This window comes from Oncorhynchus masou, chromosome 16, assembly GCF_036934945.1.
Source record: "Oncorhynchus masou masou isolate Uvic2021 chromosome 16, UVic_Omas_1.1, whole genome shotgun sequence".
NCBI classification, from domain to species: Eukaryota; Metazoa; Chordata; class Actinopteri; order Salmoniformes; family Salmonidae; genus Oncorhynchus; species Oncorhynchus masou.
The window spans coordinates 36,474,720-36,487,129 of record NC_088227.1 but is presented as its reverse complement, the minus strand read 5'-3'; the positions used below and the strand labels follow the sequence as shown (position 1 = coordinate 36,487,129).

The 12,410-nt window shown below is 43.1% G+C and overlaps 1 protein-coding gene across 1 annotated transcript; it reads left to right on the top strand.

Moving 5' to 3' along the window:
- The first annotated feature begins 705 nt into the window (after nt 1-705).
- Nucleotides 706-9,977, top strand: LOC135557243 (potassium channel subfamily K member 13-like). Its single transcript, XM_064990446.1, has 4 exons — nt 706-1,042; nt 6,942-7,495; nt 9,070-9,297; nt 9,816-9,977. The coding sequence occupies exons 1-4, from the start codon at nt 706-708 to the stop codon at nt 9,975-9,977; spliced, it is 1,281 nt and encodes a 426-aa protein (XP_064846518.1).
- Nucleotides 9,978-12,410: the final 2,433 nt, after the last annotated feature.

Genomic DNA, 12,410 nt, shown 5'->3' with positions numbered 1-12,410 from the left:
CAGCCTTGAGTTTACCGTGGGTTCATACAGAGTTCACCGTTCAATGAATGCAGTGTAAGCTAATCAAAAGTTTTCTTCTCAACACCCTCTGCGAGAGGGGCGTTCTTTTGAGACAAAGCTGAGGGTACAACTCAAATGCATCGTGTTGGTGCTCTTGAAAAACGTTGTGACATTAAAAAAAATGTGTTTGCACACGGTTAAAAGGACATTTTGTTTAATAACATTTGAACTATATCAGGGAGGTTAAAAGTAATGTATTTATTTTTGACAAGCGCACAACTGTCAAGGATGAGGCCGTATGTTTATTGTAACAGATAATAACCAAACATTTTAGACTTGGATTAATGGTCAAAGATCCTTGACAACTTTTGATGGGTACTGTTGTGGTGGGTTTTTTCACAGTGACGTGAACAACTGTTGAATCTCTGAGGAAAACTATTTTATTCTCTCTCTGTCTCTGTGCTCTCCGTGATGAAACATATCACATTTTTTCTCTCTGCTCTCCATGAGGAAAACTCTCATATTTTTCTCTCTTGCTCTCTATCCTCATAGCCTCCAACTCTATTTCACCAGTTTCTACCCTGGACATTTTTTATTTTCAACGATAAACTTAAAGAGACAGATGATGAGCAGTGTATAATTTGTTCCATAATAAAACGATGCGTCGCGTCCCTAACACCTGTTGAACGGTGATTATCCTACGTAATGGCTTTCCGGAGCGGCTGCTGTTGTGGCTTCGGTCCCTTCAACGAGGATAACGCCAGGTTCCTTATGTTAGCTGTGTTCATAATCCTCTATCTCCTCTGCGGTGCCGCTGTCTTTTCAGTACTGGAACAGCCGATGGAAGCGGAGGCGAAGGAGCGCTGGGGGCAGCGGATTGAACAGTTCAGCCAAAAGTATAACCTTAGCAAGAAAGAGCTGAACAACTTCTTGAGGAACTACGAGGAGGCGAACGTGGCTGGGATCCGCGTGGACACCATCAGACCTCGGTGGGACTTTACCGGTGCGTTCTACTTCGTGGGGACCGTGGTCTCGACCATAGGTGAGATTTGATATACCCTATAGATCATATCATTTTCACATATTATTATCACATATCACAACTTTAAACAATATTACATGGCAATTAAAAGTGGAACATATTATAAATGGCCAGTTGTTGACAATATTTTACAGCTCTAATGTTATTTTCAAATGATTTCTGTTTGCAGGGTTTCCTAACCATCTCCTAAATCAAATCAAATCAAATTTGAGCTTGGTAAACCCTTGTGTAGACTATAGGGATGTTATTATATTATGAATAGGCACCGTTCAATTATTCCAATACTAGAACAATCACAGCCAACTAAATTATGCTTCAATATGTATGTCCATCAAGTTCCAATTAGGCTTATTGTGTGTCTTGTAATTGGTGTGAATATGAAAACCTCTTCAATTAGTGCAGCCTTGAGTGCCAATTACTAGGAACTCCTCCTCAGGCAAAGCAGGATCTCTCTCTCAGTCTGGGTGATATAAGACCCTGACTGTGATGCACAACAAAAGCCTGGTGGGGAGGGGATGTTCATGACATAAGGGACATTCTTATCTCTGTTCTTTTGTAGCTAAGCAACGCAGCTAAAGGCTTTAATCTCTCTTAATTACTTTATTGCTTGTTAACAAATGAAATAAATGGATTTGGACAAACTCAGCTAATGCATTTCTATTCAGTACTGAAATACTAAATACAGCACATTTATGTTCTGTCATTTAAAATAGAGAAAGTTATATAACCATAACGCGTCCACTAGAGTAGGATATAAAACCATACTGCATCCACTAGAGTAGGATATATGACCATAATGCATCCACTAGAGTAGGATATATATATAACCATACTGCATCCAATAGAGTAGGATATATAACCATACTGCATCCACTAGAGTAGGATATATAACCATACTGCATCCACTAGAGTAGGATATATAACCATACTGCATCCAATAGAGTAGGATATATAACCATACTGCATCCAATAGAGTAGGATATATAACCATACTGCATCCACTAGAGTAGGATATATAACCATACTGCATCCAATAGAGTAGGATATATAACCATACTGCATCCAATAGAGTAGGATATATAACCATACTGCATCCACTAGAGTAGGATATATAACCATACTGCATCCAATAGAGTAGGATATATAACCATACTGCATCCACTAGAGTAGGATATATAACCATACTGCATCCAATAGAGTAGGATATATAACCATACTGCATCCAATAGAGTAGGATATATATATAACCATACTGCATCCAATAGAGTAGGATATATATATATAACCATACTGCATCCAATAGAGTAGGATATATAACCATACTGCATCCACTAGAGTAGGATATATATATATAACCATACTGCATCCAATAGAGTAGGATATATAACCATACTGCATCCACTAGAGTAGGATATATATATATAACCATACTGCATCCAATAGAGTAGGATATATATATAACCATATTGCATCCACTAGAGTAGGATATATGACCAGACTGCATCCAATAGAGTAGGATATATAACCATACTGCATCCACTAGAGTAGGATATATAACCATACTGCATCCACTAGAGTAGGATATATAACCATACTGCGTCCACTAGAGTAGGATATATAACCATACTGCATCCAATAGAGTAGGATGTATAACCATACTGCATCCAATAGAGTAGGATATATAACCATACTACATCCACTAGAGTAGGATATATAACCATACTGCGTCCACTAGAGTAGGATATATAACCATACTGCATACAATAGAGTAGGATATATAACCATACTGCATCCAATAGAGTAGGATATATAACCATACTACATCCACTAGAGTAGGATATATAACCATACTGCGTCCACTAGAGTAGGATATATAACCATACTGCATACAATAGAGTAGGATATATAACCATAATGCGTCCACTAGAGTAGGATATATATAACCATACTGCATCCAATAGAGTAGGATATATAACCATACTGCGTCCAAAAGAGTAGGATATATAACCATACTGCATCCAATAGAGTAGGATATATAACCATACTGCATCCACTAGAGTAGGATATATAACCATACTGCATCCAATAGAGTAGGATATATAACCATACTGCATCCAATAGAGTAGGATATATATATAACCATACTGCATCCAATATAGTAGGATATATAACCATACTGCGTCCACTAGAGTAGGATATATAACCATACTGCATCCAATCGAGTAGGATATATGACCAGACTGCATCCAATAGAGTAGGATATATAACCATAATGCGTCCACTCGAGTAGTATATATAACCACACTGCATCCAATAGAGTAGGATATATAACCATACTACATCCACTAGAGTAGGATATATAACCATACTGCGTCCACTAGAGTAGGATATATAACCATACTGCGTCCACTAGAGTAGGATATATAACCATACTGCATACAATAGAGTAGGATATATAACCATACTGCATCCACTAGAGTAGGATATATAACCATACTGCGTCCACTAGAGTAGGATATATAACCATACTGCATACAATAGAGTAGGATATATAACCATAATGCGTCCACTAGAGTAGGATATATATATAACCATACTGCATCCAATAGAGTAGGATATATAACCATACTGCGTCCAAAAGAGTAGGATATATAACCATACTGCGTCCACTAGAGTAGGATATATAACCATACTGCATCCAATAGAGTAGGATATATAACCATACTGCATCCACTAGAGTAGGATATATAACCATACTACATCCACTAGAGTAGGATATATAACCATACTGCGTCCACTAGAGTAGGATATATAACCATACTGCATCCAATAGAGTAGGATATATAACCATACTGCATCCAATAGAGTAGGATATATATATAACCATACTGCATCCAATAGAGTAGGATATATAACCATACTGCATCCACTAGAGTAGGATATATATAACCATACTGCGTCCAATTGAGTAGGATATATAACCATACTGCATCCACTAGAGTAGGATATATATATAACCATACTGCATCCACTAGAGTAGGATATATAACCATACTGCATCCAATAGAGTAGGATATATAACCATACTGCGTCCAATAGAGTAGGATATATATATAACCATACTGCATCCACTAGAGTAGGATATATAACCATACTGCATCCAATAGAGTAGGATATATAACCATACTGCGTCCAATAGAGTAGGATATATAACCATACTGCATCCAATAGAGTAGGATATATATATAACCATACTGCATCCAATAGAGTAGGATATATAACCATACTGCATCCAATAGAGTAGGATATATAACCATACTGCGTCCACTAGTGTAGGATATATAACCATACTGCATCCACTAGAGTAGGATATATATAACCATACTGCATCCAATAGAGTAGGATATATAACCATACTGCATCCAATAGAGCAGGATATATATAACCATACTGCATCCAATAGAGTAGGATATATAACCATACTGCATCCAATAGAGTAGGATATATAACCATACTGCATCCAATAGAGTAGGATATATAACCATACTGCGTCCAATAGAGTAGGATATATAACTGTACTTCTTGTGTACTCCAATAAGGGAACTAATGGATGCCCTGCACTGTGAATCCATTGATTTTGGGTGAAAGCCGAGAGGCCGTCAGTAATTGGAAGTAAATGGAGAGAGATGTTTTTTTTACACCTGAGTGCCCATTGTTAGTGACAACTCACAGGGAGCAGAGAGAGCAGTCAAGGGCTGGACTCGATGAACTGGACTCATCATAGGATTCATCACGGCTTTGCTCTCTGTACATCAGTCCATAAGAGCCATGTGTGTGTGTCTGCATAACAGAGCACAACCTGTAAATGTTTAGAGACAACGCTCACAGTGGACTGAAGGATCAGAAAGCTGGGCATTGGGCAGGCTGAAACGCTCACAGTGGACTGAAGGATCAGAAAGCTGGGCATTGGGTAGGCTGAAACGCTCACAGTGGACTGAAGGATCAGAAAGCTGGGCATTGGGCAGGCTGAAACGCTCACAGTGGACTGAAGGATCAGAAAGCTGGGCATTGGGCAGGCTGAAACACTCACAGTGGACTGAAGGATCAGAAAGCTGGGCATTGGGCAGGCTGAAACGTTCACAGTGGACTGAAGGATCAGAAAGCTGGGCATTGGGCAGGCTGAAACACTCACAGTGGACTGAAGGATCAGAAAGCTGGGCATTGGGCAGGCTGAAACGCTCACAGTGGACTGAAGGATCAGAAAGCTGGGCATTGGGTAGGCTGAAACGCTCACAGTGGACTGAAGGATCAGAAAGCTGGGCATTGGGCAGGCTGAAACGCTCACAGTGGACTGAAGGATCAGAAAGCTGGGCATTGGGCAGGCTGAAACGCTCACAGTGGACTGAAGGATCAGAAAGCTGGGCATTGGGCAGGCTGAAACACTCACAGTGGACTGAAGGATCAGAAAGCTGGGCATTGGGCAGGCTAAAACGCTCACAGTGGACTGAAGGATCAGAAAGCTGGGCATTGGGCAGGCTGAAACACTCACAGTGGACTGAAGGATCAGAAAGCTGGGCATTGGGCAGGCTGAAACGCTCACAGTGGACTGAAGGATCAGAAAGCTGGGCATTGGGCAGGCTGAAACACTCACAGTGGACTGAAGGATCAGAAAGCTGGGCATTGGGCAGGCTGAAACACTCACAGTGGACTGAAGGATCAGAAAGCTGGGCATTGGGCAGGCTGAAACGTTCACAGTGGACTGAAGGATCAGAAAGCTGGGCATTGGGCAGGCTGAAACACTCACAGTGGACTGAAGGATCAGAAAGCTGGGCATTGGGCAGGCTAAAACGCTCACAGTGGACTGAAGGATCAGAAAGCTGGGCATTGGGCAGGCTGAAACACTCACAGTGGACTGAAGGATCAGAAAGCTGGGCATTGGGCAGGCTGAAACGCTCACAGTGGACTGAAGGATCAGAAAGCTGGGCATTGGGCAGGCTGAAACGCTCACAGTGGACTGAAGGATCAGAAAGCTGGGCATTGGGCAGGCTGAAACGCTCACAGTGGACTGAAGGATCAGAAAGCTGGGCATTGGGCAGGCTGAAACGCTCACAGACAGACGACATAGTGGACATGTAAAGCAGTCAGTTTCTGTAAACTATTACAATCACGGTCAAAGGATAGGTTAATGTCTACAGTCTGACAAGGCACACTATTATCTAGTGCACTGCTTTGGACCAGAGCCACACAGAGAATAGGGTGTCATTTCAGACATATCCTATATCCCTGTAAACCTTGAAGACTGGCTGTGCATACGTATACATGTTTTACATGAACAGGGCAATGTTCTCAAATCTTTCATATGCCAAGTCAATGACTTAAAAATGAATCATCGCAAATGACAAAAAAAAACATTGTACAGCTTTGAAATGAATGGTATTGATTCTCCTCCACTGGGCTGAAAGATGACATTCCTAGAGTGCAATGGAGTGGTGGGCCTGGAGCGAGAATGAGAGAAGAAGTGAGAAAAGAGAGCTGGAGAGAGTGAGAAATAAAATGTGTGCGTGTGTGATACTTGTATTTGGGGACTGTGTCATGTGAGCTATGCACTATCTGATGAGGTGCTTTTCCACCTGTCTGTTAAAGCTGGCAGTAAACAATATGCTCAGACTGACTGGTTTATCATTGTGAAGAAACAGGATCTTTGAAAATAATTTAACTGAACAAAATACTCAGTTCAGTGTGATCCAGTTTCGTTTGTCACACTATTCTATTGGTAATGTATCTATGCAACAATGTTATGGCTAATAAATACAAGCAAAAACATCATGATTAGTTTTGACCAATATTCTTTTCATTCCGTTTTCTTAATAATAACATCTCCCTCCATCTTGTTTTCCAGGGTTTGGGATGACCACGCCAGCGACGATCGGTGGTAAGATCTTCCTCATCTTCTACGGACTCATCGGCTGTGCCGCCACCATCTTGTTCTTCAACCTCTTCCTGGAGCGTGTCATCACCGTCATCGCCTTCGTCCTCAAGTTCTGCCATGAGCGCCGCCGCCGCAAGGCCATGCTTCCCCAAAATGGCTGCCGACGCCTCTCTGAGGGCAGCGGTGGGGGCGGGAGAGGTGGCAGGGGGGAGGGGCTAGCTGGGTGGAAGCCTTCAGTATACTGTGTTATGCTGATCCTTGGCGCCGCTGCCATCTTGGTTTCCTGCTGCGCCTCAGCAATGTACTCTGCTGTAGAAGGCTGGGCCTATCTAGACTCTCTGTACTTTTGCTTTGTGGCGTTCAGCACCATCGGGTTCGGTGACGTGGTGAGCAGCCAAAGGTTGGAGTACGAGGAGGGGAACGTGAACCAGACGGCATACCGGCTAGGCAACTTCCTGTTTATACTGACAGGCGTCTGCTGTATTTACTCGCTGTTCAACGTCATCTCCATCGTCATCAAACAGGTGGGTTATTATTGTTGTGTGATTGGATGGTTTTCATCGATGAATCTGTGTTATTATGTAGAGTGACTCAAGCCCGTGGTTGTGTTAGCTTGCCAACTCCATTGTACTTAGGGTGAGTTTGGAAATTCACTCTGGGCGCAGAATAAGTGCTGAATTTACAAACGCGCAACACCCGCTGAATTTGACCGGTGTCAGTAAACGTCGGCAAAAAAACATAATTAAACTGTTGCCAGCAGCACAGGTACAGTCACCAACGCTCTAGATAACATGAAAACAGCCCAATAAGTTCTGCTAGGGCGAGTGAAATGGTCAGAGAGGTGTTCTTTCAAGCTAGCCAATTTACGAACACAAACTGTTTGTCATGACAATACCATAAACACTTGGCAAGAGAGCAGAAACAGACTGGTTAAAATTGTGCTTAGAAATATACTAAACAAAAATATAAATGCAACATGCTGTAACGATTGTCCTCTTCTTCTGGCGAGGAGTAAGAGAGGTCGAACCAATGTGCAGCGTGGTAAGTGTCCATTTTAATATATACAACTGAACACTACAAAAACACAAAATAACAACGTGAATGAACAAACGAAAATTGAAACAGTCCCGTATGGTACAAACACAGACACAGGAAACAATCACCCACAACTCAAAAGTGAAACCAGGCTACCTAAGTATGGTTCTCAATCAGGGACAACGAATGACAGCTGCCTCTGATTGAGAACCATACCAGGCCAAACAATCCCAAATCATAGAAAAAGAAACATTGACAACCCACCCAACTCACGCCCTGACCATACTAAAACAAAGACATAACAAAAGAACTAAGGTCAGAGCGTGACACATGTAAGAATTTCAAAATGTTTGCTCATTTACAGTTCCTATAAGGAATTCAGTCAATAGAAGTAAATGAACTAGGAACTAATCTATGGATTTCACATGACTGAGCAGGGGCACAGAATTAGTTTTTCCCGACAAAAGGGCTTTATTACAGACAGCAATACTCCTCAGCACCGTGACCTCCCCCTGCCCCCTCAGACAATCCCGCAGGTGTAGAAGCCGGATGTGGAGGTCCTGGGCTGGCTGAATACACGTGGTCTGTGGTTGTGAGGCCGGTTGGACATACTGACGAATTCTCTAAAACGATCTTGGAGGCGGCTTATGGTAGAGAAATTAACTTTATATTCTCTGGCAACATCTCTGGGGAACATTCCTGCAGTCAGCATGCAAATTGCACTCACCCTTAAAACTTTTGACATCTGTGGCATTGTGTTGTGTGACAAAATGGCCCATTTTCAAGTGGCCATTTATTGTCCCCAGCACAAGATGCACCTGTGTAATGATCATGTAATGATCATAATCAGCTACTTGATATGCCACACCTGTCAGATGGATGTATTGTCTTGGCCAAAGAGAAATGCTCACTAACGGGGATGTAAACAAATTTCTGCTCAACATTTGATATAAATACACTTTTTGTGCATAATGGAACATTTCTGGGATCTTTTATTTTAGCTCATAAACCATGAGACCAACACTTTACATTATAAATTGCATTATTCTTAATCTCATTCTAGGTGCTGAACTGGCTGTTGAGGAGGATGGAGGCACCATGTCACTGCCCGAGGAGGGGGGGCCACCAGACCCAGCAGAGACTCCCCCGCAGGAACGTGGTGGTGCCTGGACATCTGAGGGTGCAGCGGGACCTGTCCATCGAGACAGACGCGGTGAATGAGAGCGAGGTGGACGGGCGGAGGATGTCTGGAGAGATGATCTCCATGAGAGATTTCCTGGCTGCCAATAAGGTAGAGGGAAGATGGAGGACATGATGTATACTGCTCCCAGATAAGGGCTCCCAAGTGGCACAGTGGTCTAAGGTACTGCATCTCAGTGCTAGTGGCGTCACTACAGACCCTGGTTTGATCCCAGGCTGTATCACATCCGGCCGTGATCGGGAGTCCCATAGGGCGGCGCACAATTGGCCCAGCGTCGTCCGGGTTAGGGGAGGGTTTGGCCGGGGTAGGCCGTCATTGTAAAATAAGAATTTGTTCTTAACTGACTTGCCTAGTTAAATGAAAATAAAAGATAAGACCCTGTTCAAATACACATGTCAAATACTTCGGGCTGCAGATCCTGGAACATTTGGTACTGTGAACCACACTATAAAGCATATGTGGAACACAAACTAATCCTGGTCCCTGCCCAGGTAGTCCGCTTTGCTGCTATATCAATGGCTTTCTTTTTCACTGCTATGTTTTGTGTCTGGCACTTGTTTGATGGCCATTGAGAGTAGTTCTCCTCTCTCTTTCTCTCCATTTCTCAGGTGAACCTGGCCATCATGCAGAAGCAGCTGTCAGAGATGGCTAACGGTCACCCTCGCCAGTCACAATCCAACTCCCGCCACGGCCACAACGGCTTCTCTGGAGGGGTGGGTGCCCTGGGCATCATGAACAACCGCCTGGCAGAGACCAGCGTGGATAGATAGACCTGGCAAATCACCATGGTGAACATATAGGCCAGACTGATTAACTGGCCAGAGAGACAGTCACCAGAAATTGGCTGGCCAGAGAGAGACCGTCCTTGCAAAATACATTAATTTCAATGGAACTCAGTTGAATGAATAGAGAAATAAAACAATATTCCATGAAAATAATTGACCTCATGGACTACAGCCTGATCAGATCTCATTAAGTCAGAATATATATCACATATTTGGCATGGGACTTATATATCAAATCAAATTGTATTGGTCACATGGTTAGCAGACGTTGATGCGAGTGTAGCGAAATGCTTTTGCTTCTAGTTCCCGACAGAGCAGCAATATCTAAAAATTCCACAACAATGACCTAATGCACACAAATCTAAGTAAAGGAATGGAATAAGACTATGTAAATATATGGATGAGCAATGACCGAGCAGCATAGCAGTGTAAGGTACTGAAGAGCTGAGAGCTGAGGGAGTGAATGAAAGACGAGGGCATTGTGTCATAACTAGAGATCCAGGAGAATATTTGACCTGAAGTACTACCTATATGGAGACAAAGTCCCATTGGATACACTACATGGACAAACGTATGTGAATACCCTTTCAAGTTAGTGGATTTGGCTATATCAGCCACACCAGTTGCTGACAGGTATATAAAATCAAGCACACAGCCATGCAATCTCCATAGACAAACATTGGCAGCATACTGGTCTTACTGAAGAGCTCAGTGACATTCAGTGTGGCACCGCCATAGGATGCCACCTTTCCAACAAGTCAGTTCGTCAAATGTCTGTCCTGCTAGAGCTGCCCCGGTCAACTGTAAGTGCTGTTATTTTTGAAGTAGAAACATCTAGGAGCAACAACAGCTCAGCCGCGAAGAGGTAGACCACACAAGCTCACAGAACAAGACCGCCGAGTGCTGAAAAATCATCTGTCCTCAGTCGCAACACTCACTACCGAGTTCCAAACTGCCTATGGAAGCAACGTCAGCACAAGAACTGTCCGCCGGAGCTTAATGAATGGCCGAGCAGCCGCACACAAACACAAGATCACCATGTGCAATGCAAAGCGTTCACTGGAGTGGTGTAAAGCTCACCCCCATTGGACTCTGGAGCAGTGGAAACATGTTCTCTGGAGTGACGAATCACGCTTCACCATCTGGCAGTCCGACAGACGTACAGTGGGGCAAAAAAGTATTTAGTCAGCCACCAATTGTGCAAGTTCTCCCACTTAAAAAGATGAGAGAGGGCTGTAATTGTCATCATAGGTACACTTAAACTATGACTGACAAAATCAGGAAAAAAAATCCAGAAAATCACATTGTAGGATTTTTTATGAATTTATTTGCAAATTATGGTGGAAAATAAGTATTTGGTCAATAACAAAAGTTTATCTCAATACTTTGTTATATACCCTTTATTGGCAATGACAGAGGTCAAAAGTTTTCTGTAAGTCTTCACAAGGATTTCACACACTGTTGCTGGTATTTTGGCCCATTCTTCCATGCAGATCTCCCCTAGAGCAGTGATGTTTTGGGGCTGTTGCTGGGCAACACGGACTTTCAACTCCCTGCAAAGATTTTCTATAGGGTTGAGATCTGGAGACTGGCTAGGCCACTCCAGGACCTTGAAATGCTTCTTACGAAGCTACTCCTTCGTTGCCCGGGCGGTGTGTTTGGGATCATTGTCATGCTGAAAGACCTAGCCACGTTTCATCTTCAATGCCCTTGCTGAGGGAAGGAGGTTTTCACTCAAAATCTCACGATACATGGCCCCATTCATTCTTTCCTTTACACGGATCAGTCGTCCTGGTCCCTTTGCAGAAAAACAGCCCCAAAGCATGATGTTTCCACCCCCATGCTTCACAGTAGGTATGGTGTTCTTTAGTGGCAACTCAGCATTCTTTGTCCTCCAAACACAACGAGTTGAGTTTTTACCAAAAAGTTATATTTTGGTTTCATCTGACCACATGACATTCTCCCAATCTTCTTCTGGATCATCCAAATGCTCTCTAGCAAACTTCAGATGGGCCTGGACATGTACTGGCTCAAGCAGGGGGCAGGGGGACACATCTGGCACTGCAGGATTTTAGTCCCTGGCAACGTAATGTGTTATTGATGGTAGGCTTTGTTACTTTGGTCCCAGCCCCCCCCCCCCCCCCCCCCCGTGTGGTACTGGGATTTTTGCTCACCGTTCTTGTGATCATTTTGACCCCACAGGGTGAGATCTTGCATGGAGCCCCAGATCGAGGGAGATTATCAATGGTCTTGTATGTCTTCCATTTCCTAATAATTGCTGCCAAGGTTGATTTCTTCAAACCAAGCTGTTTACCTATTGCAGATTCAGTCTTCCCAGGCTGGTGCAGGTCTACAATTTTGTTTCTGGTGTCCTTTGCCAGCTCTTTGGTCTTGGCCATAGTAGAGTTTGGAGTGTGA

What these genes read in the sequence shown, in the direction of transcription:
- LOC135557243 (XM_064990446.1), top strand. Translation starts at nt 706, where the DNA reads ATGGCTTTCCGGAGCGGCTGCTGTTGTGGCTTCGGTCCCTTCAACGAG. An exon ending in TCTCCATCGTCATCAAACAG is followed by an intron (nt 7,496 to 9,069) that starts GTGGGTTATTAT and finishes ATCTCATTCTAG; the next exon opens with GTGCTGAACTGGCTGTTGAG. An exon ending in ATTTCCTGGCTGCCAATAAG is followed by an intron (nt 9,298 to 9,815) that starts GTAGAGGGAAGA and finishes TCCATTTCTCAG; the next exon opens with GTGAACCTGGCCATCATGCA.